The sequence below is a fragment of the Pleurodeles waltl genome, chromosome 10 (assembly GCF_031143425.1).
Source record: "Pleurodeles waltl isolate 20211129_DDA chromosome 10, aPleWal1.hap1.20221129, whole genome shotgun sequence".
In the NCBI taxonomy this organism is placed as follows: Eukaryota; Metazoa; Chordata; class Amphibia; order Caudata; family Salamandridae; genus Pleurodeles; species Pleurodeles waltl.
The window spans coordinates 149,929,543-149,954,483 of NC_090449.1; the positions used below are offsets into that span (position 1 = coordinate 149,929,543).

At 44.4% G+C, this 24,941-nt stretch overlaps 1 protein-coding gene across 1 annotated transcript in view; it reads right to left on the bottom strand.

Moving 5' to 3' along the window:
* COPS3 (COP9 signalosome subunit 3) overlaps positions 1 to 24,941 on the bottom strand; it is a 146,011-nt gene that overhangs the window by 37,109 nt on the left and 83,961 nt on the right. Inside the window, exons 8-9 of the mRNA XM_069210061.1 lie at positions 15,768 to 15,941; positions 6,710 to 6,796 (exon numbers count right to left, since the gene is read on the bottom strand). Of these exons, the coding sequence (XP_069066162.1) occupies positions 6,710 to 6,796; positions 15,768 to 15,941 (261 nt within the window). The remainder of the gene's footprint in view (positions 1 to 6,709; positions 6,797 to 15,767; positions 15,942 to 24,941) is intronic.

Here is a 24,941-nt window from a genome sequence, read left to right on the forward strand (position 1 = left end):
TCACCCAGCGCCGGCACGGACTTAAACGATGACCTCCGCGGAGTCGGCTGGCAGGAAGGCGATGGAGCCGGCCTGGAAGGAGACATCATCGACGTCGAATATTGCGGCGATGGTGTCGGATGACGCGATGGTGGAGCCACCGTCACAGATGGGGATCTCCCACGAGGAGATATCCTCGGCGCCGATCCGACACCCTCAGCAGGACAAAAAGGCATGAATGGAGCCGCTTTATACGGCGCCGGAGAGCCCAAATCAAGTGCCAATGGCCCCGTGGGACCCGCCGGTGCACCAGCAGGAGCCATGGACTGGAAAACGGCATACATTACATTAAAAAATGCAGCCGGATCCGCCCCTGGAGCCGGGAAAACAGGATATTGCAGAGTAGATGACTGCTGCACATCAGGCTCCTGCGACGCCGACGAAAACTGAGGACTATGATGAGTAACCTCAAAGACCGACAGCGCCGGAGATAACTCTGGACTCCTGGGCTGAGGCGTCACAGTAGGGCTCATCTCCCATGTCTTTTGGCGTCGAGAAGGCGGAGACCTCGACCTCGATCGGCTCCGCTCAGACCGGCGCCGAAAGTCATGACGGCGCCGTGAATCATGATGATGCCGCTTCTTATTCTTCTTTGGTGAAGCATGGGAGGAATCCCTCTTATGGCCCTTCTTCTTTGCTTTCACCAGAAAAAGCTTCGCCTCTCGCTCCTTTAGAGCCTTAGGGTTCATACTTGGCACAACGAACATCCCTTAACATCATGCTCAGAACTAAGGCACCAAATACAATCCGAATGTGGATCGGTCACTGACATCCGACCTCCACATCCTCTACATGGCTTAAAACCGGACTTCTTTGGAGGAGACATTGTAACCACCAAAAACGCAACAGTAATCAACGAGCCAGGAAGAAAAACCGTTGGCGTCGAAGGCACAGAAAAAAGGAAAACTGACGTCAGCACGCCAACAAGGACCTCTTATTGGCACGGTGACGTCAGACGGAGTCACGTGGAGCCGTGCCATTATGACGTCCTCGTCGACGTGGACAGCTAGGAAGAAGCCTTTCCGTTGGATGCTGGCGCAAGGACGAATTTATAAGGTGAGGAATCCACAGGTAGTTGTATCCATCAGAAATTATATTAAGGTGTGAGGACTTTTTTTTTTTCTCTCTCCCATCTGCTCCCCAACCAGTGAGAATTTAACCAAATATTACTAGGTGACACCCCAAAACTACCCTCCCCTTGACCTCCACTGGGGAACCCTCCTATAAACCATAATGGGTGGATCATCCTACCCATGAGCCCCGCCGCCGAAGCCTGCTAACTCACCTTTTTATCTGTTCAATTAGTGCCATGACTTCTTGAGGATCTCTCATGTTGTACATTTTATTACCCCACTTTACCCTCAGGCCGGAAACCTGTTGTGGAGTGGCACCTAAGGTTTTAAGCTCCTGCATGTACTTCTCCAGCTCCCATCGTTGATTTTGCATCGCCCTGGGCATGTCGGACCTTACTGAGAAAGACCAACCGTCATGCTTAAAGGCCTGTACTTTGACAGCCTCTGTAACAATCTGCTCCTTCACTCGGTATGAGGCAGAATTAACCAAAACCTTCCTGGGTTTGTCCCTATTGGGATACCTCCAGAGAGGGGCCCGGTGCACTATGTATTTCCAGGTCCAGGTCAATGGCGGCTACAGTGGGGATATGTTCTTTAATTAGGGCTATATTAAAGCGTTTAAATACTGTCTCCATCCATTCCCTCCGGAATATTAAAAAATCTAAGATTATTCCGCCTGCAATGGTTCTCCAAGTATTCTACTTTCTCTCAGGTCTTTCTCGTTTTGTTTGAAAGCTTGAAGTTCATGCCTATTAACCTCCACCTCAGTCTGTAGCACACCATTAGTCGATTACATAGTACCTAATCTCTCCGTCAAATTGGTAAGTTTTGCATCAAGACTGTTGCAGACTCCTTGAATTTTAGCTTGATTAGACTCGGATATAGCGAACTTGTCTCATCTCTCGCAATATGGATTGAAGTAAAGTGTCCGTGTGAGTTATGCTGCTCCGTACACAACCTCCGCCTCCTGTGATCGTGTAAAGTCCCCCCGAGCATAGTTTGTCATATTTGAGTGACTAAACTCTGCAGTAGGTCCAACGGGGTAGATGCTTCTTCTACTGTGTGGGCTCTAAGGGCAGCCTTCCACCCAGCTCCTGTTCCAGCCGGGAAAATGCCGGAGGACAGCCTGTGATGACTCTGCTCCAGCCGTTCTGGTATTACAGGCTGGCCCCCACCCCTCTATTCCGGCGGATCCGCCAGGCTGCCTGAAGCCAACGTGAGGAAGACGACAGAGGAAGGAGCAGCGCTGTCACAGCCCACCTGGTGGAGTCTCCTTGCCATGGGGTGCCCATCCAGCACGGGCGCTTTCAAGCGCAGCGTGGAGCCGCACGGAGCAGCTGGAGAATGTAGGAGAGCCGTCGGTGAGCGGACAGTCGGAGGGCGGGAACTTGCGGTCAGCGCAACTAGCTGACCGCCATGTTCCCGTCTGAAGATCTTGGTAAAGTGTGCTGATGCCGGGCCCACTAAAACCTGACTGCTAGGCCCGGCAATTCATCCGGCATTCAGGGCAATGAAGGATGCATGAGGCTAGGACTCCAAAAAAACCTTAGAGCCGTCCTTGCCAAGGCCCCGGATCAAGACCAAACCATGGGATTTATATCCAGGATATCCTGGACTCGCTGCAGCAGTAAAAAGGACTTGAGCACAACAGTGACTGGAACAGCCTGAATGAGTGCAATAATCTGTGTGAGGCACAGGTAGAATTTCAGCTCATTGAGGGGAAAAACCCTATGATGTCTAGAGTTCAATTGTTGTCTGTAGGATTGACTGAACCAAGCCTACATTAAGCAGGAGGATGCCAAGTTTGGAAATGCATGATTCCCCAACATCTGAAGAACGGCTGCAACTATAGCCATCATCTTCATGGAGCAAGGCTGAAGAGGAGCAGGGTAACATAAGTGTTCTTGGCCCACCTTGAACGGCAGATAATGCCAGTTGAACTGCCGTATGAGTATACGGAAATAGGAGTACTGCAAACTCAGTGACGACATCCAGACTCTTGTGTCCGGAGCTGAAAGGACCTAACCTAAAGTGTGCATTGTGAACTTGTCCGCCCTCTAAATGGAGTTTTGCAGGCAGAGAGCAGAGATGGTTGTAAGGCATCCGTCTTTTGAAATGAGGAAGTAGGGCACACAGCACCCTTGCCACATAGTCCCTCAACCCTCATAATCTGGCATCCGCTCCACAACACCTATGGACAACATAAGAATGACTTCCTACATCAGAATTGTAGACTGCTTCTGTGAAAGTCGCTCTGCTGTCAGAGAAAGTTGTGTGGGACTGAAAGGCAGGGTATGGCCCCTTTGAACAATTTGTAAGACCCACCTGTCTGATGTAGTGCTTTTCCAGCCATGGAAGGCCTGTCTTCTTTTCGACAGGCTTCGGCAGGGAAAGTAATGCACATTGCCAGCCACAGTAGCAGAAAAGGAAGAATTGTACGATTGCTTCCCCTCCTGGAGTGAACAGTTTTGGCTATTGCCACCTCCTCAACCTAGAAAGAGCAAGGACATATGGTGTCATACGAGTTGGGAAGGCTGCTGTAATACAGGTTGGGAAGGCTGTAAGCCAGCACCTAAACCTCCTTCTTTGCTGTGAAAACTTATTAGCTGGCGAGAACAGCCCCAAAGACCTAGCTTTAAAGTGCTACAGTGCCGAATCAGCCTTTTCATAGAATAGTGTGGAACCATTAAAGAGCATGTCCATTAATGACGCTTGCATGTCCCTGAAAAACCAGGTGACCTCATCCAGGTCTGTGGCCTGAGTAAGACACGGTGCCAATAGCTGTACCTATGCCATCAATAGTGTTCACGCTGGCTCAAAGCACAATCTTCGCAGCACCCACACCACCAAGTATAGTTTGGGCTTAAGAGGGCCAGAGGTCTTTGGGGAAGGCCGGCAAGATCTTGCTGGTTATATCTCACAATGCACTGGTGTGTGTTCTCGGGAGTCAAAATGTGTTAATGGTTGAGAAGGCTAAACTAGTTGAAGAAAACATTTGCTTTCAGAAAGCATCAAGGTAGAACGAAATTGCCCTAAGATACCTGAACTATATTTAGTCTTTCCAGTATAGGATTATTTGTTTAGAAGTCCAGGTTAGATGGAGCCAGGTCTGTCGACTAGCCACAGGTCGTCTGACCAAAGGTCATGAGCATTGCTTGGACCAAGATGCTAAAAGGTAATCAGTAAAAGCATTACTGAAAGGCAACAATAGCCAAGAAGGAGGGAACAATTGTGTGGCTGGTCGGAATCTGGGGACACTGGTGGAGTGCGAGCTCTATCTTGCCACACTGCCTCCGTCGCTAAACTTTTAGTGTGGCGGGATCAAGTTGAATCCTGCCTAGTCTATTTGTTTTAAAGTTTAGACTTAGACTTACCAGAAGACTTTGAACAGGAAGTAGACTTTGAGGGGAAATGCTTTAATGTTGGGACTGCAACCTGGCCCTTTACTTGGAGTAAGAACAGGACTGAAACCTCTTCATGTTTGCCAAAACAGAGCTTTGCATCCTGTTCCTGATAAGAGAACACACTTAAGAGTTGTGACAGGAGCCCAAGCAGCACAAACACACATTGTGCAGATCCATTCCTGTACATTTGTTGAACATTTTTTGGTAAAGTCTGTTGGTGGTAGGTGGAACAGCAGAATTTTAAATTAGTAATTCCGTTGCCACATACAAAATATACTTTCTCTGCATCACCTTAAAAATGTATGTAGTAGTATGCCCAATTCAAATATACACCACGCTGAAAACTACATGCCTCAAAAAATGCAGTGTTAGCATTTCAAATGCTCAAGTTTAGAACTGGTTTTAAACACTAGCCCTTAATTTAAACAAAAGAAGTGGTGTTGGTAATACAACTTGCCCACTTTACAAGTCACAAAAAGCAGAAAATGCTACTTTAAATAAAAATTAAACAGACTTTGTGAAAGCTACCAATTTCTTGCAATTTTGAAGAATTGCAAGAGAGGGGGTCCTTATAAACTGGTTCCCAAAACGGACTGGTCTATTGTCTTATCAGTGGTGAAGAATATGTGGAAGTCTCCTACCTTCGGAGATATCACTTGTAACAAAACTTAAGTGGATTTAACTTGCAAACAGCCCTAGTTGCATGGGCCATTCTCCTCTGAAAGGTGCCTATAACTTCACTAGGTGGGCAGACCTGGAGAAATGTGTATGCCACTAGTAAGCTGTAATGCACTGTTACTAGCCTCCTGTAGGACAAGGATCAAGTCTAGAACAGTGAGATCTTCTAATGTGAAGACCTCCACTTACTCAGCTTTATCTGTTTCAACACTTATTCACTACAGAACCTTGTCAGCTTGTTTGTATAAATAAAAGCCAGACATGGCTAACAAACGTTTTCTGAGCATTCCTGTTGCTACATGATGCATTCATGTTCTCAGGACACATTTGGCTTCCTTGAACTATTATCACTTTAAGCTCTGATTTTCGGTCTTCCAGAAGGAATTATATACATATTTTCATTGCAACTGTTTTGTGTGTCATATTTTGAAAGAAAGGGGGCTAAGTTTATCCCAGAGCATAAGAAATCTCAATCTTTTTATACATTTCATGAAATTCTGTAAAACTTTATATGCCTTTTTGTTTAACACAAGCACTCACTCATTGCGAAGACATGTTTCTTAATCCAGCTTTTCCTATCAAATGATATTCTGAAGCCCCTCAGAAGCAGATTGAGAGATCTCTTTGTTACAGTTACATATATCACTTACTCGACAACAGCAGGTGTGATTGCTTTATACATTTCAGAAACTGGAACATTCCCTAATATTGGAGAAGTAACTCGTTTACTCTTATTGGAAAGGCTCTAGGTTTCCAAGAAGAATGTACTTTTCTTGATAAAGTGTTTTTGTTTATGTTTGAAAAAGTGACTATTGAGCTTATGACTAATTAAAACTCCCCCTGGAGGAGAACTAGTCCTACAAACAAGTACTTTTCCCTACACAAAGTGGAACGGAGAAGGACTACAAAGTCTTAACCTGTATGGACTGGAAGTTTTAAAGAAGCATAAGACTTTTTTCCACAGTTAACCGAGGTCAGTGGTTATGGTCTAAGCAGTTTTAATGCAGTCAAATAGTTAGGCAGAGAGGCATTTGTAAAGAATAGCCCTACAATGCATCCCTCCAGGTGTTGTAAGAAAAGGAAACCTTCAATGATCACACCATTTAAAATGTTACCCAGAAAATATCTGGGCCAGGAAAATATTCTGCACCAGAGGGAAAAAAACAAATAAATAAAAAAAAAAAAGATTTTAAAAATGCAACCCAATAAAGCGCTTTATATTTTTTTTAAATGACCAAACTTTGAGGGCGGAATGTACACTTTTGAGAAAAGAAAGGTGTGTGTAAAATGCATCATGTAAGGTCACAAATAACAACTAAGGTGCCTTCGGTTTGTGTTTTATCTCTTGAAAAATCATGAAAGTTATTTTTTAAGCATGTCACATATATAATGCCGAAGGAATTATTCTTTCAAGTATGTCAATTTAACAAAGATGTTGCAAAATTACTTGTACGTCTCATAAAATGTAGTACAAATGGTTGACCAACTTTTGTCCAAATTATAAAATGTTCTTACCATGTGAAGGACATACTTTTCAGCTTCCTGGGCACCTGACAACTGTACTCTGCTTGCCATGTCTTGCAAGGACAGTGTCAAAAAAGTCTGAAATTAGATAAACAAAGATTGCATTGAAAATCCCTGTAATTGTATTAGTCCTATTATAAAGTATGCACACAAAGGAAGATAATCGGTAGCGGTCATATGATACAATATAAAATTCTACAATGACCATGGCTACATTAAGAGATGTAGGTTTTCGATTACCAGGCAGGGATCCTGCAAACCATTCATTATAAAGAATTAGGTGTTCTACGTCCTGCCCGTGAGTATGACTTACATTTGTCTGGAGGCTTGCAACTCTCCCATCGCTGTGTAGGTGCAGGTGTTGTCAAGCACAGGAATAGGCTGCTTTATGTAAACAACTAAAAGGCAGAAGGCCGCAATACTGGAGTACTACATACAAAGCTCACTTTTAATTAACAAGATTTCCCAGCAAGGGTACATGGATCAATGTATGTGTAGTGTAGATGGGGGGGAAAGGAGCAGTTATCAGAAACACTGGTTAGTGTTATTTCTTTTTTTCTTCAAAATAGGGTCAGTGAAGCAAAGGAAATTGCACAATCCCTGTAACCATATAAACAGTGTAGTGCTACTGCATGTTGGAAATGCAAATTTAATTCTGCAAGAAATGAAGGTACAAATATCCTGAAAATGGTGACTGATCACAGAGTGGTAGTATCCAGGTATCATTACAAATTATGTTAGCAAAAGTTAAATGGCTTTGTCATAAAGGATCAGTCTACAATCCATACAGCTTAGCTTAGTTGCAGATGACGGAGGAGTGGCAGCAACACCTGATTTAACACTAATATACAACATATGTTAGCCATTTTCAGTCCTCACATAATAACTAGGGAAAATCTTCTAGAAGAAAGAAACTAAAAGGGTAAACGACTGACTGGTCATTGTAGTGGTGTAGATTTTCATGTGCAGCTTGATCCCAATGAAACCCCCTAACAGAAAGAGGGAGGCAGGCAAAAACTGTATGTACCAGTTCACTCAAATAAAATGCTCTTTACAACAGTTATTTTTAACACCTTAAGCTGTATTTGGACATAACCAAGACGGTGACATACTAACATCGCCAGTCCTCAATTCTGCTGTGTAATGCTATTGTAAGTCCAAGTTAAAAATGGATTTCACTTCACTAAGCAAGATCTTCATTAATACTCGAACACTGAATAGTCCCTGCCTGTGAGCAGGATCCAAGAGCATTTTTTCCAGTGCAAGTATACCAAAAATGTTGCTCAAGAACGAACAATTTTAATTGCTCATTTGAATGTTGTATCACATATTTTCATTTTCGTTAAAGAAATAAATCTATTTCATTATAAAAATTTACTCTGACCACGTTTAGAAAATCAGTTTTATAAATCTTTTTTAAAGGAAAAAAATGAGGGAAGCAAGGCAGTATCCCCAGACTGGCTGCAGCAATAACCTGCTTCAAATGGATGCTGCTGCTTTACTAAAGATCATTCCCCCAGTATCCAACCATGCCTGGTTAGTGACAAGTCATTTCTCTGGTATAGACACGGACAAGCTGCAGATTCCTTACCTTAGAATTCTCTGAGGGGCATGCTTGTTTTAAAAGAAGTGCTAGCATTGAGGAAGAGCAGAGAATTTCTGCTAAGCGTAAGCCAACTACCACTTCAGTATTAAAAAATGATCTGATAGATCCCACTCCCCACAGATTCCTCACCTTAGAATTCTCCCCAAGAGCCAGACTGGATCTAGAAAAAAAAGAAAAAAAGAATTTCAGCAGTACCTCTGAGTGTCGGTAGTGATCACCCTGCAATGCCACCAGATAGGACATCGACGGAGTCCATATAATCCCTCCTCCAAAGTGCTGACGTCAGTTTCTTCTCAGACCATAATCTGCCACTGAATGGAAATGCTTGGTAGGATGAGACCAAGCAAGGGATAGTGAGGTAAAATAAAGTAGTTCACAGAACGGGGAGGAAGGGTGGGTCAGTAAGGAACCTGCGGCTAATCTGTCTCTCTACCAGATAAGGCGTTACAGTATGTAAGTAACATCTTCATCTGATAGAGACGACTAGCAGCAGATTCCTTACCTCAGAACAGATACCAAAGCAATATAAAACCAGGAGGTGGGTTTGCGAACACATCCCATCCAATCCTTACAAATAAGTAACTGATCTAACTGAGGGCGGAGTAGATTGGCACAATTATAAACAAAGGTGAGAAAGAACAATTGCCCCACCAGAAGAATAGTGGAAAACCACAAAACATTACAAAAAGACATGGAATGCCATGGCGAGTAGAGCATATGGCACCAAAAAAAGGAATCGTAGACAACATTCAATAGGAAAATAAACATGTACTAAATAAACATGTACTAAGGTAGAAGCTGTACTGGTAAAAGGGCCCAAGACCAAGGTGCAAGTTCACTGCAAGAATCACCGAGACAATTGGAAAGGAACACCCAAACGTAGAGATAGGAATAGAGACATGCCGAAACACCGTTCTCTACACATATAGATGTAACCTTAAGGTGTTCGTACAAAGGTATTACATAGATAGTCTAGGTGGACACGCACCTAGATGATACAAACACGTAGATGTAGAACCTAATATATTTATTTAGACATACATATATAGATACATAGTACATGGAAATATAGAAAGAAAGGAAATAAACAGCAACTCTGTAACAAAAGAAAAGAGGGGGGGGGGAGATTCTAACCCCTCTAGAAAGGAAAAAGCCTGGTAAGCAGGAAAATGAATGCTAACGGACTAAAACCCAAAAGAAGTTGGCCGAACAACCTGCCTATAGGAACAACAGAAACCTTGTGGATTATGAAACAAGGTCAACACCAGGCGGGAAACCGTCACAGGAGACAACGCCAACCATAAAAGGACAAGATTATGGCAATGAGTAGTCTAGCAGACAGAAAAGAGCCGCTGAACGAAAAACAAAACTAAAAAGTAAGGCGACGTGGAGTCCCAGAATGGGATCTGAACAGTGGACCGGCAGGGGTGTGTAAGGTCAAAGCAAACGTACGTACTAGAGACTACCGCTCTGAGCAACAGAATGAAATATGGCCAAAGAAGAAAAATGGCCACCAAAAGGAAGAGATAACTACTGTTGTGCAGCCAATAGGGAAGGATGAAGCAAGTGCTACGGAAGGATGAAGCAAGTGCTACGGAAGGATGAAGCAAGTGCTACGGAAGGATGAAGCAAGTGCTACGGAAGGATGAAGCAAGTGCTACGGAAGGATGAAGCAAGTGCTACGACAGGATGAAGCAAGTGCTACGACAGGATGAAGCAAGTGCTACGACAGGATGAAGCAAGTGCTACGACAGGATGAAGCAAGTGCTACGACAGGATGAAGCAAGTGCTACGACAGGATGCAGCAAGTGCTACGACAGGATGCAGCAAGTGCTACGACAGGATGCAGCAAGTGCTACGACAGGATGCAGCAAGTGCTTCGACAGGATGCAGCAAGTGCTTCGACAGGATGCAGCAAGTGCTTCGACAGGATGAAGCAAGTGCTTCGACAGGATGAAGCAAGTGCTACGACAGGATGAAGCAAGTGCTACGACAGGATGAAGCAAGTGCTACGACAGGATGAAGCAAGTGCTACGACAGGATGAAGCAAGTGCTACGACAGGATGAAGCAAGTGCTAGGGCAGGAATCGCACCCACTAAATGCTGGAACACAGTGGAGAAAAGGTGACCAAGGTACACAAAAAGAAAGGGAAGGGACAGAAACAACCTGAGAGGGCAGGGCTAACAGTCCTTAATAAAGACAAGAAGTTGTTTTTCTTCGAAGAAGTGTTTGAGTCACAGGATCCAGTGACTCCTCTTTGGCTTCATTGCGCATGGGCATCGACTCCATGTTAGATTATTTTCTTTCTGCCATCGGGTTCGGACGCGTTTCCTTTTGCTCCGATAGTTCGAGTCGGGAAAGCTTGAAAACTCTTTATTTTTCATCGGTATTGTTTAGATCGCGTTACACCTCCTATCGACACTTCGGTACCATTGGATCAAACAGCTTTACTCGCCCTTCAGGGCGCCCGTGCCAAACTCGGGCCGACCGCGTGGACGCCTCATGGACTGGACTCTATTCCGATTCTGTCCTCAGTGCCACTCTAAATTTCCTTACACGGACCAACATCTCCTCTGTAATCTCTGCCTTTCCACATACCATCGGGAAGAAAATTGTGAGACCTGCAGATCCTTCTGAGACAGAAGAGCATGGAGGCTCGAGATGGCATCCAAAAGCACCGAACGTCTCAACGTCGAAGAGGAGATCATGCTGTCTCCGTTCGAGGATCCGACTCAGAGCAGGAATCTGAGGAGGACAGACCGGTCACGGCAGGACAGCACGTGAGTACGCCTGCCCCTGTCCCATCCAAGCCGAAACATAAGGCCTTGGGGACGCCACTGCCTGAAGGCCATGGCTCGACCCGAAAAAAGACCTTCGGTGACCAGCCCACAACATCGGCACCGAAAAAGGCCACTCCTCCGAAGCCATCGGAAATGAGCCGAGGCTCTGTCTCCGAGCCGAGTAAAAAATGCTCTTTCGAGTCAATCTCGAAATATATAATCTTTACGAAAGAGGTTTTATATATAGTACCTTCCAAAAGAAGCACCTAACATGGTCCCTAATAGTAACAACCCAACATAAAAAGATGGCTAAAAGCCTACAGCAAGTGCTCCTAAGAGCAGGGAACTGAAAATGACTCACACGAGGAAGAATCCTGTAGACAACAAATCTCTTAGGCAAAAAACCCATAAGCAGAGACAACAGAAAACTAAGGGGAACAAGACCAAAACAGGGTCACTAGAAATAATGGAATATGTCCACGACAAGTGGAAAAAGAATGCACACTTGGAGACGCAGGAACACAAACTAGGGCACTATGCAGTTTGAATACGAGATAAAGCACCTGCAGGGAGCCACACCAGGTGTAATACTGGAAGCAAGAAGCACACTGCCTGTAAGGATGGTAGAAAGAAGCAACAGGGGAATAAAAAGGCTCCTGGGCAAAGGAAGGAAACTAATACAGATTTGGAAGACCCTCCTGTACCATCAGGAGGCTTCAAGACTGAATGCCATCATGAGCGTCTCTAAATCGGCATAAAGCGGAGTCAACAGGCGCACCAAAAAGTGATGTGCCATCAAAAGACATGTAGAGTAAAGATGTCTGCTCATCCCAAACACTTGGAAGGGCGCAACCCTCCAGCCGACGTAGAGCCACTGAAGAGGCAATAACCCTTCCAACAGAATTAGTGGTACCACATCTGATACTAAGCTTGCAGCTTGCTGAGCATCCTGTACTAAGGGAAGTAGAACATTCCTAGCCTCCTTTGTTATAGAAAGCAAAACGTGCCCCACCGACTCCCACAAGACGTGGGAGAAGCGAGCAAGGACACAAGAAGTGTTGACTAAACGCAGGGCACAGCTAGATGTAGAAAAAATCCACCTAACGGACGAGTACAGCTATCTGGCCTCTCGCTCTGGAGGGACAAGAGTAAGACTGTGCAGCTAAAGCAGTCTGCACCACAAAGCTTTGAGCAATTAGATGCCAATGGAAGCAAGAAGGATCCACTGGGGCTGGTTTGTGTCTGTGTGAAATAGAGCGTTCCACACGGGTGTTAGATACCGGCTGGGCCCAAATCCCTAAGAGGCTTTCATAAAGAGCCTCACAATAAGGAAGGACCGCTCTACAGACAACTGGTTGGGATATAAGACATCAAGTAAAGGGGTCTGTCGACAATTGAACAGTAGATAGTTCTAAGTTTAACACTTCCGAAACATGCTTTAATATCTGCTAGAGCAGAACTTGCTTCTGAAGTCAATCCAGGGAATGGCAGAAGGCTGGAAGCCAGGGAGGAGTCCAGGCCACTAGCGTTGCCCAAGTCAAATAACCAACCTGAATATGGAAGCAGAAAGGTGTTGGAAATGGAAGGCAGACAATCCAAACCACGACCCTCCAAATGAGGAGCTGGAGGGTGGGCCGCAGAAGATCTGGGGCAAGAATCTGAAATAGCGGACTCCATTGGCTCTGCACACACAGAGTCAGGGGTCGACCGACGTCAAGATGGTGAGACCTTGACATCAGAAGGTTTGTCCATCGACTCTCGTGAGATGACAATGAGGGTGTTGAGTGAAGTCGAGGGCACCACTGGAGTCGACAAGGCATAACGATGGCCAGTAGAGAAGAATCGGGTGTGGAAGGTGGAAGCCGTAGGAGGCTGTGCACCGGCTCCGAAACGTCCCCAGAGACCTAATTCAGGGGGGCTGGACTGGCACAGAAGACGAAGCCGCTGGTGAAGATCACCTCAAGATACCCCCACCTCCTTAGGGTCAAAAAAAGTCATGCCGGGACAAGTGATAGTTCCGAATGTGGGCCAGAGTCATCCATGAGCCAGGAAAATCTGGGAGACACCAGACGGACTCCTGTGCGGGCTTGTCCTCAGAACAGGAGGGCATGCGAGGGGGTGGGGTGGAGGGGGTTCTAGGGCAGTCAAGCTAGAGGAGGACGGGATTTTGACCACGGACAAAGCTTACCTTGCGACGTCGATGGAGCCACATTGGTGAATGATTCACAGAGCATTTGCACGGACGGGTCCTGGAAGGAGAGGGACTCAAACGCCCTCTGGAGTCTTGGGAAGACTGCCGCCAGGAGCTTCATCAGCTGCTTCCTCAACCGTTTTGGTCTCAAATGTTTACAGGTGTTGCTATCATCGATGTTGTGATGGGCATCTAACCACCACATACAGACAGAATGGGGGTCCGTGACTGACATCTGTTGAGCACAGGACCCACAAGGTTTAAAGCAGAAGGCATTCACACTGTTCCATCTGACAGTCGTCAAAATAAGATGCCAAATGGCAAGAGGAACCACTTCTCTGGATCCATGTTGTAGCGCGGAAAAGAAGAAACTGACGTCAGTAAATCAGAGGGGTTATTTTATGGACTCCATATCAGCGTCGTCCACAGGATATGTCGTCAACGGAGTAGCACAGCACCCTCTTCCGAGACACAGAGGTACTGCTGAAAGGTTTTTACAGCTCCAGTCTGGCTCTTCAGGTGAATTCTAAGGTGAGGAATCTGCGGATAGGGGTCTCTATCAGATCATTTTTTAATACCGAATTGTTAGTTCTCTTACAACTAGCAGAAATGCTCTGCTCTACCTCAATGATAGCATTTCTTGGAAAACATTTATTGAGATATATTTGGAAAAAAGTAAAAAAGGGCTCTGGTATCCTACCCTTGGAAGGAACAGTTTCTGGATCTTACAAATAATGAAAACTCCCCTGGATGACAACTAGGCTTACAAGGCAGTATATTTCCTATTATAATACTCGCATATGTTCCTGTGGGAGCACCAAGGGGTCTTCTTCGGACCAGAGTGGACTGACAGTATTCAGTCTCAGTGCAGGCTTGTAAAGCTTTGTGTTATCAGGCCCAAAAGGGGCAGTGGGTGAGCAGGATAAAAAGGTAGCATTGTGCTGACAGCATCAGAGGCTGAATGTGTGAAATCTAGTAAGTAATGTGGGGTTAACTCTTATCCGATCTAGTGGTTCCTAGTGTGGGATTTACTGGGGTTTGTCGCATGATGGCCATAAGCTGCACGGACTGGACTGACTAGAGCTCACCAATGGGGACACATGTTGTGGCGGCAGACGTTGGCACCATTAGCAGGCACGATCAGCTATTATGTAGAACATGCAGATGTACAAGGGCTGCCCGAATAGGTAGGTGAAAGAACCAACGATCCATCAGGGGACTCATATTACTATTACACAATCTGTGAAGCCAGACGATTTTCTTAAAAGGTACAGGTCCATAACTACTGCCCTTGCCTTTCTCTCTGATCTGCACTTAATCTAGGGATTTTAGGTTTCATACAACAAACGTGCAAAGTACAGACTTGGCACTGAAACTGGTACCAGAGGTTTAAAAAATGAGTTACCTTTCCACTGTACAGTATGATTTTGGAAAACTGACAAGTCTTACATTTTTTAGGCCACCCAGAGCAGCAAAACCTGATCCCAAGAAAGTTCAGTACACAAGTACTAGAAACCTGCAGAAAGGTAGACTTCACCTACAACAGAAGGGATTTGGCATTGGGCGTTTTGACTTTTCAAGGTGTTCTAGCAGTTCAGACAGCGTGATCTACATCAGAATGTTGCAAGTCTGTTTGCTGCACATCTTAGGCTGGAGCATGTTATCTGCTGAACCAAAATAATCTAACTGTCCAAAGTCTTCAGACGGAGTGCTACACCACTAATGGATATCTTCAAATATGTGCACCCAGAGGATTTTCATACTGAAAAGTTAGTTGACGATCTCTAGAATGGTGTGGCGTTCCTCACCTAGGAGACTGTAACCCAATTGTTAACAGGTTCCCAAATTGAAGGCATGCGAATCTTGTGATTTTCAGAGGCCGGGAAGATACAATCAAACTGTTTGCATTGCTTGAAACCAGTCTTCATTGGCATTCACAGAATAGAGACGAGATTATTATTTTTTTGGGACAAAATAAAACAAACATATTTGGAGAAAAGAAAGCCCTTTCACTGATGGTACTGCAAACAGAGAAAAATAAATGTGCACTAAAAGGTAGGATGTAAGGAGTCTGATCTTTGTAATCTTTTACAGATCTTTAGCTGACCAACTGGGAAAAATATGGAAACGAGTTGCCTAAACTTGCAATGCATAGGACCGACGCCAGCAGACAGGGTAGGCATATTCATGCTGCAAGACAGAGGGTTATTGCCTGTCCTAACTGTGAAGCAGGCCATTCTCAACCATTTGTGAAAGAGGAGAAGCAAAAGAGTAATAAAAGGTGAACTCATTAGTGGTTCAAGTATGCACATTTTCAAAAGTTGGCTCTGCAATATGTAAACCAGAAGCCAGACTGATGAGCCATCATGTGTGGATCCTTTTATTCAAAGATCAGTTAACTTCACTATGCTTCAATGGTTGTTAATAATACAAGTGTAGAATAACAAAGAAGGACAATAAATCCATCTTACCTTTGTTAGCCTCTGAATATTCTTTTTATAAAGAGATGACAAACACTGTTTCACCAATCCCATGTTGTTTTCCCTGGTAAATGTCTCACTGTGCTTGTTCACTAGAATTCGGAGCTCTGCAGGATTGTTGGTTGCATAAACTTGTGCTAATTCATGGTAAGCATTGCTCAAGGGCTGCAAAGCAAATGTAAAGACATTAACAGTGGCTCATGTTGCAGTGCTTTCAAGAGCAAAATACATATTTTAGTCTCCATGATTCCTCACCCCAACCTATTTCTGTTGGGTAATCCATAACAAACACCAGACAAAAGCTAGAACTTTAAAATCAGAATTGGGAAATATCCAAATATCATTTAGTAAAATATAATCTTCACAAATGGCTCACCATCTTTGAACTAGGCTCTTCACACTAAAATGGCACATCCTTGCCCTTTAACATTCCTTGTGAAACTCCCCATTACAGGCTTTTCTCTACTCAGTACTTTGTTATGTAGTTCGGAAAATAGACACTTATGGAGTCGATTGGCTAATCGTAGCGGACTTTACCATATACAGCTTCAATCTACTCTTCTCTTCTATGAACAGACTATTACAGTGAGGAGAATGATAAGTTCTAAGCTAAGTTTAAAGGGAACAGTTTGCAAACAGTGCTTCACAAAAGTCATTGTCAACTGCCCAGTCTGAAAATAGTTATGCGTAAAGAAGTGAAAGAGCCCAGAGACTGGTTTGCACATCTCCTCGACAGAGCAGACACTGATGCAAACTCACATCTGGTAGAATTAAACTAAACTGGCTCAGAGGAAAAACTATTTTGTGATACAGGAGCAGCAAGATGAAAGTTAAAAAAATAAAAAAAAATCTTCAAGATGGATATGGCGGTTTCTGCAAAATGTTTACAATTGTTTGATAAAAGAAAGAGGCCACTCAATTTCCAATCGATGCCACAAGTTTGCATATTCTCTGTCTATACCTCTACATACATCAGCAGCTCTTACCACCCATTTGGTTGCCACCGCCCCCTCCCCCACATCACACCACGCACATCAGCTTGAAGTTCATTGTAGGCTTAGAAGGGATGACAGGATTCACAGAATCATCATAAAGTGCATACTTCTTTAGTTTATCACCATGCTCACCCTTCTTCCCAACTGCTTGGATACAAGGCAACATATGTGTAGGATAGTTGCCTTTTTGACATTGTCACCCCCACTTTATGCCTGGTATTTGATGCAATTTTGACGGAAATGCACTGGGTTCCTGCTAACCAGGTCCCCAGTGCCAGATCTCTTTCCCTAAAATTGTGCAATTGTTCCCCAACTGGCAACACCTTTAGCACCCCTGTAAGTCTCTGGTACCTAGGGCATGGGTACTAAGGAGGGTCCCCAATGGTTACAGCATGTATTGTGCCACCGTAAGGTACCCCACACCACACTCATACAGACTAAATTGAAAACACATAACATACATCCTGTGTGCCATACCTGCTGACACTGCATGCAATATATGCAAGTCACCCTTCGAGCAGGCCGTATAGCCCTAAGGTAAGGTGCTTTATTCTACATGTGTGGACATATCTGCATGGGCAGATATGCCCTTGTGATATACAAGTCCATTCTTAAACATTACAAGTGAACAGGGAAACCATCTTCAGGTATGTACTGGGCACTGGTCAAAATGTGTTTCACAGCTACATAATGGCTTCACTAAAATCTATGCCATTTTGTATCAAACACTTCGTATTAATAAACCCACATTGATTCCAGTGATGGATTTATTATTAGAATACATGCACCCAGAGGGTCCCTTAGGAGGTACCCACTGAAGCCTACTAGTCCTCTAGTGTGCTGGCTGACTGGTACAGTCTAGCCTGCCACCACAGACACCCTGCGGGTGAGAGCCCACGCTCATGGGGGCCAGAAACAATGACTACTAGTGATTTACCCTACCAAGGCCAGGGACTTCAAAGTCCATACCACCTTTGATATGCGACCCCAGTGTCCCCCAGACCTACAGGATGCCACCCCTGCCCTGAGGTCCATTTTGCACCAGAACAGGTGGGAAATTAGCTATGCTAGGAATCATGGGGTACACCCAGGTAAGACACACACCTAGTGTGAGCTGCTTTGTGTATCTCATTCCAGGAAAATTCTTCCATCTTGTTGATGGCAGAATTAAGAACTCTGGAACATGGCTATGCCCACTCCTCACAGGAAGGGGTGATATAGGAGTGTAGTCACACCAAGAGTAAGCAGCCCATTGGCTACTAGCTTTTACTCCCCGTAACACCCCTAAAACTTGTATTTAGGGGACTCTCTGGCACCAGGAAAGCCGATTCTACTGACCCAAGAAGGAAGACACTGAAGAGCAGCGAGAAGCAAGAACAAAGGAGCAGCGACTGACTTGGCACCAACCCTGCGGTCCTGCCTGTTGTCCTCAACAGTTGTACGAAAGACTCTTCATCCTGCAGCTAGCCAGCCTCCAAAAGCCTAGGAGTGCAGCCAGCACTTTGAGAAACAGCTAGCATCTACCGTGGAGTAGCAGAGCTACTCCCTTGCACTCTGCAGGCACCCACAAAGGACAGAGAAAGCATCTGCCAGTGCGACCCCACCAGACAAAACACTGCACCTGAGCCCTACAGCCTGAGGACGAGTGAACCAACTATGCCCCGGAAGAGAAGAGACCCTCAAGAGTTGAGAACCCCTTTGGATTTGACCATACTGGACCAACAGTCCCAGCCTGCGGTCTCTTTCTGCAGGAAAGCAAGAACCTCGAGAGCCCTGGAGCGCCTCAAACCTGACACCAGAAACAACTACTGCACCCGAGACCCCGACCAGAGTATTAGTGGGCTAATGGTGCCAACAGAGTCCTGAGACCCTGAGATCTGGAGACCCACTCACCCTCCCTCCCCCGGTTTGGTCAGACTGGACCCCCACAGCCCCCAACTGAAGCCTCTTTGTAGGAAACACAGAAACCGCGAGTGCTTACCACAGCGCGGCCTCCAGCCTGAAAACACAGCACTGCACGAGCCTCCCAGCTGGAATTGCCGGTGTCCCTGTGTGCCCAGGACCCTCGAGATCAGAGCTCCCCTGTGGGTTCCACTGGACTGGCCTCCCAGTCCTTACTTGCAACCTCTGTACCAGAACCGTTTTCCCATTAAAAACAGGGCACCCAAACTGAAAGCTCCACATCCGGACACCAATGGATGCTCTTTAAATGTTACCAATGAGCATGTGACTCTTGGAAGTCCACTAACGCTTCCTTAAGTCTGGTGTAATGAGTACAAAATCATAGCGGAAGCTGAATCCATGAAGGTATCACTTTGAGAAGTACACAAAACTATCCCCCTTATTTGTTATAGGCAAAAGACTACTGCAAATGACAAAGGACTTTCACAAACAGCGGAGAACCCAGTCAGTGTTGGTCTGCAAGGTGACCACACACACAGAAATGTCTTGTTATTTTAATTTCTTCTTCTTAAATCACTATCACATACTACCATAGTGAACATATGCGCCACAATTTCTTTGCAAATAGTGGGAAAAATGCTTGAGAGAAGAAAAAAACAACCTTTAGTTCTAGGAAGCAGATGATCCTTTTTTTATAACAAATCCCAAAATGGTAGGTTTTTACCTGAGGTCAATGAGTTCTCCAACCTCAATCTGAGAAGTTGCTCTTGTTAATGTTGTAGGTTGGAAGTGGACAAGGGTAGGTCCCAAAACAATTGCTTAGATTAAGCTGCCAGGTAGATGAATGCAGACTGTGTGCTATAATTACTATAGTCTGTTGACAATTCTGATTTCTATATCATTAGGCGAGCAAGAAATAGCTTTACACAACAAGGTCTGGAAAGTACAATGACATGAATTAAGGGACATGGGACTCCAAAACCTCCTTAGTTACCATGTTGCAGTAACTGTCTAAAAGAAGATTCCAACCCTCTCCAGAACAAATTCCAAGGTAAAGCACTGATGATGAAATATGTAGTGATGGGAAAAATTAATCTTTCCCTATTTATTGGAAACTTTACTTCAAACAAAGTGACTACTACCCTGTCCATCACCACCCCAAGGGTAGTGCTCAGAGCTCCTCCAGAAGGTCCCTTGTTTCTGCCATCTTGTTTCCAAGGTTGGCAGGGAACTCTGGGAGCATATGAGTGGCCAGTCAAGGTAGGTGATGACAGAGCCTCCTCTTGATAGGTGCTTACCTGGTTAGGTGACCAATCCCCCTTTCATGGCTATTTAGGGCCTCTCTCTCTTAGGTGGGTCCTCAGATTCGACGCGCAAGACTCCAACAAGAATCTTCTGCAACGTTTACTTTGACTTCTGGCCACTGGAATCACAACTGGACCCCACAGGAACCTACATTCTGCAGCTACAGCGATGAGAATGCTCCGCAACACTGTTTCTCTGGCTTCTTCCAGCAACTGCAACATTTCCCCAGCAGCGCATCCTCTGAGGGCGGCAAGTCTTCAGTCTGCAACAACAAGCAAGAAGGAATCGCCCTTGGAGTGAAGGAGTCACTCCCCTGCATCTGCAGGCACATGCTGCAACGACAACCGGCTGCGTTGATCTCCCCTCATCTTGAGCTGCATGGATCCTGCATCACGGGTAGGTGCACAGGTCTCTGCGTGGTTCTCCTGCGGTGTGGGATCCCTTCCTGTGGTGTTGCATGGGCTCCTACAACTTGTGTCCCTGTCCTGTGGGACTCCTGTGAGTGCTGCCTCTGCTCCTGTGGACTCTCTGCGACGCTGAGGGTCTACTGTGACTCCCCCTCCTGGGGAGAGTCCTCCTGGGCCTTGCTGGTCCCTGGCAGCATCACTTTTCCACGACCTGTGAATTTGCCTTTGCCAAAGCATGTTGGTGGAATTCCTGCACTGACACCCGTCTGCAATCTTCACTCCAGCGTGAGCCATCTTCTTCATCTAGCAGGAACTCTTCTCTGGCTCCTGGGCTGTTGTGAAACTCCTGCAAGTTCATCTGGGTGGGTAGTAGCTCCTGCTCCTCCTGGACTCCATTGTGACTCTTGGACTTGGTCCCCTCTCTCCACAGGTCGTTGTCTTCAGGAATCCACTCCTGCTTTCCTGGTCACTGGGAGGAGTAGGGGGGGGGGGGGGGGGGGGAGAAATACCGTGTTACTTCCCCCCTTGGTTTTCTAGTACTCCTAGCTCCCCTCTACACATTCCACTTACCTAGGTGGTGGTCCTGTGTTCCCATTCCAGTTTTTTTTTTTTAGTATATGGTTTGGGCTTCCCCTAGGGTCACTATTGGTTATTGCTATTTGTACCGTGTTCTAACATTTTCTATGCCCATTTCTGATTACTAGTGTATATATTTAGTGTATTACTTACCTCTTATTGGATGGTTGCCCTTTTAGTAATTTGTGGTATTGTGTTCCAAAAATAAAGTACCTTTGTTTTTGGACAACTGAGTGTTTTCTTTCATGTGTGTAAGTGCTGTGTGACTATGGTGGTATTGCATGAGCTTTGCATGTATTCTTGAAAAACCTTGGCTGCTCAGCCACAGCTACCTCTAGTGAGCCTGGTGACACTTCACTAAGAGGGGATACCTGGACCTGTGTAAGTACCTTGGGTACCCACCACAACCCAGGCCAGCTTCCTACAAAAGGTAAGTCTTGTAGATGGAACATGCACATTAAATCTGCAACTAGCAAGCAAGGATTTTAATTGACAAAATACCAAAACGATCACTGTGTGAAAGAACACCCTCACTGAACTGGTTTTGATTATAGGGCTGCATAGTTGCCCGTTTTGTTTTCCAAGGTGATGAGGAAGGAGTCTCTTCTGACCCAAAGGTGCCAACGCTATAGCTTTTATGAACGGAGATTTTTTTTCTCCTGCAAACATTTCGGAGAGGATTGCACACAACTTAAAGGAGAGCAATTCGAATTTGAGGCAGGGAAAGGGAGTAAGGCTTAAAAATATTTTGAGAACCCATGGATCCTGGATGTTCAGCGACCACTGATGACAAGTATACATCCCACAAACATCTATGATATGAGCTCTTGATGCCAAAATAAAGAGGGGAAGCAAGAGCATGCAAACGAGAAAGGAAAGTTACTAATCATAAATCTAGTTCTCAATTGTGTGTATTGTTCTGGAAACCATGAGCATTAGTATCTCTCTGAACATGAAACACCTTTTTTTGCAATGTATTCACCATATGTATTTGAAAGCATGCTTAAGATACAGACTGTAAAGCTTTTTTGTTTTAATTAAAACTACATTTAAAAAAAGCATCTGCAATGCAACGGGTCTTGCATTTTCTCGAGTTAGAGCTATTAGTGTTGTAAACTCCTAACCAGACTTTTATTGGCACACAAATTAAAAGAAAGAAAAGCATTGCGATGAAATTGAAAACAGAAAAACCAAGTGCGATCGCGCTAGGTAAACCCCAGCACGATCGTGCTGCATGGAGAATAAAAAGATAAAGTAGTCCGGAAACCATGCTGAAAACATCAAGCCTTGTATGTTTTCAGTAGTTTACCAGTGCTGTGAGGTGGGCTAACACCGGAAAAGGCATGACGTATGCATGCCTTTCACAAAAGAAAGCAAGCAGATTTTAAAAGGCAAGCCCACGAACTAATGAAAGTGACTGACGTGACTTGGGTGTGGTTAGAAGCCCAAAGAGAGATTACAGCAGGGAACAAATCGCTTTTCATTTTTTCAAATTCTAAATTCACACAGAGTCAAACTGATACTTCACCTTTACAAATTGTACAGCATGTGTATTGCAAATGTAGCATGGTGTCAATTCAATAAGTGAAACATCTTGACATCCATCAAAATACTGAGTTATCCTTTTGGAAATTGGTGACGCAAGTGGGATTCTTACAGATTCAGGAAGAACAGCCTTGAGTAATAACTAGTTTTACAGTAAATCAACTTTATCTTCTTGGTAGTAGTAAGCTAACTAAATGTCATGGCTTGCAGAAAGGCCTAGTCGGGTATCTGCTCTGGATTTTGAATAACTACAACAGTGTTTAGTAAATGAGTGCATCAATCTCTGCGCAGCCACTCTACAAACATGTGAAAAGAAAAGATTTCCTATGGGAATCGGTGTAGGTACTACCTTGCAGTTGAAATAATGGGCTTCCCATTAGGTACCCCAAGGTGAACACACCTTTGCTAGGTACTGAATGTTCAAAAGCACTATTCATCTTGATTAAGTTTGCCTTTTAGAAGGCATACCTGTGGTTACAGACCCATAGTTCTCAAAATGTTTTATTCTGCATCAATTCCCATTCAAATATTATCCCAGGGCCATAAAGTATGGAAACACGTTCCACAGGGGTTGACGGGAATGGGAAAAATCAAGGATGAAAAATCATTTGATTACTATGAAAATTAAGGATTACCTTTGGAAGACAGGAAAAGTGTGTCTTTAGCAATTCTTTATTGCAATGGACCACCACACACTGTTCTCCTGTGCACAACCTGAAGATCACAAGGTGTTCTAGCTAAAGTACCACTATCAAGGAAAGGTACTTTATATGTTGTTTGTTGACAATCAGATTTGAGCATGGATTCAAAGGTGGGGCCCATTAGCTTTCCTGGGATAATGGTACAGGAAATCTTTAATCTTGCCGGAGTTGGAAATGCTCAGTAATAGGAGCCAACTGAACTTGTGTAGAAGAAAAATGAATGCTGGATTTGACAAAATGAAGATCAAGCAGTATTGTCTTTTTAATGGACCGCATTATGAGTGACAAACAACTTGATCACGAGCTAATGGTAACTCTCAGTCTGCCTCCGAGTAGCTCATACACAATAAATAACTGTCAGCTGGTTTGACAAAACGCAGCTGGCAATTCCTTAGGCGGTACTTAAAAAAATATTTAAAAAATGCGCTTTTTGTGAGGCCTGGGAATCTGAAAATGCAGGAATGTGTAGTGCGCTCTACAGATAAAGAAACAAAAAATAATTTAGGTATTTCTTTGTTACTTTCGCCCTTTTTCTTTTTACTTCCATCTTTCGGTTTTATTAGCTAAATCTTCCTCTTCCTTTGCCTCTTTTCACCTTTTCCCCCTCAATTTCTTTCTTTTAATTTCCATTGTCTTCCCAACTTCTCTTCTGTGTCTCCAATCGTTATTCTTCCTGCATTTCTTTTTCAATTTCTTGCTGTCTTCCTTTAAATGTTTACTTCTCATTTCTTTCTCTACTTCTCTCCACTGCTCTCTCCTTTGCTTAGCTCTTTCTTTAGTCTTCCCCTCTTTTATTCCCTCCTTCCTCTGCTAACCTATCTTTCCGTTCTTTCATGGTTTTTTCTTTCTGCTCTTTCCTTTTTTTCTGGTCTTTTTCTTCTTTCCTTCATCTCCTTTGATAGTTTTTCTCGTATTCATCTTTCCTTCTTGACTTGTATTGTTCTTGCTCTCCTTTTCTCTTCCCTCATTTTTGTTTCTAACTTGTTTTTTCCTTGATCTTTTTCTACATTTCTTTCTTTACTTCCACTATTTTTCTTTTGCTCCTTTTTCCCTTATTACTTTTTTCTCCTTTGTTTAGCTCTTTTCTTTTTACTCCCTTTCTTTTTTATTTGTATTTCTTTCTTTGGGTACCTTATTATATATTTTTCTTTTATTCTCCGTTTCTATTGTTCACCTCTTTCTCACTCTCCTTTTTAGGTTGAGCGTAAGCATACAGCCTCTTGTATACTTTTAAGTATACTTCTTCTGCGGGCTTCCAGCTATTTCATTTCTTAGTTTCAGTGTCATTTAAAATCCTTGCTTTCTAGTGGTCAGTCATGCCTCTTTGCCCCTCCTTTTGTGTGGGAGCAAGGAACAACTATTGTAGAATTACACTTTGTCCTGGTGATCTGGCCTGTAGGGAATTTATTTATTTTAAACTTTGTTTCTAGGGAAGTTTCCCCTTTTCATTTGCAGAGCTTTGCTGTAAAGAAGGCTATAAATCAAGCTATCTTGGTCACTTTTGGTTTTTGTGGGCTTTCTGCACCCTCTCTCAGCTACCTGGCTCCCGCCCTTCCTTGGCCCAGTGATAGGAGCCAACCACACTCTGCTGCTCCAGTACTGGGAACTAAGGCGCAGCTCCAACAGTGCACCTCCGATCACACACTCCAAGCCCTCAGCCGTGCCAGTAACCCCACGCACTCTGTCTGCCAGAGCACCTCAGTTCTTGCGGTCAGTACACTCTGCTGCTCCAGT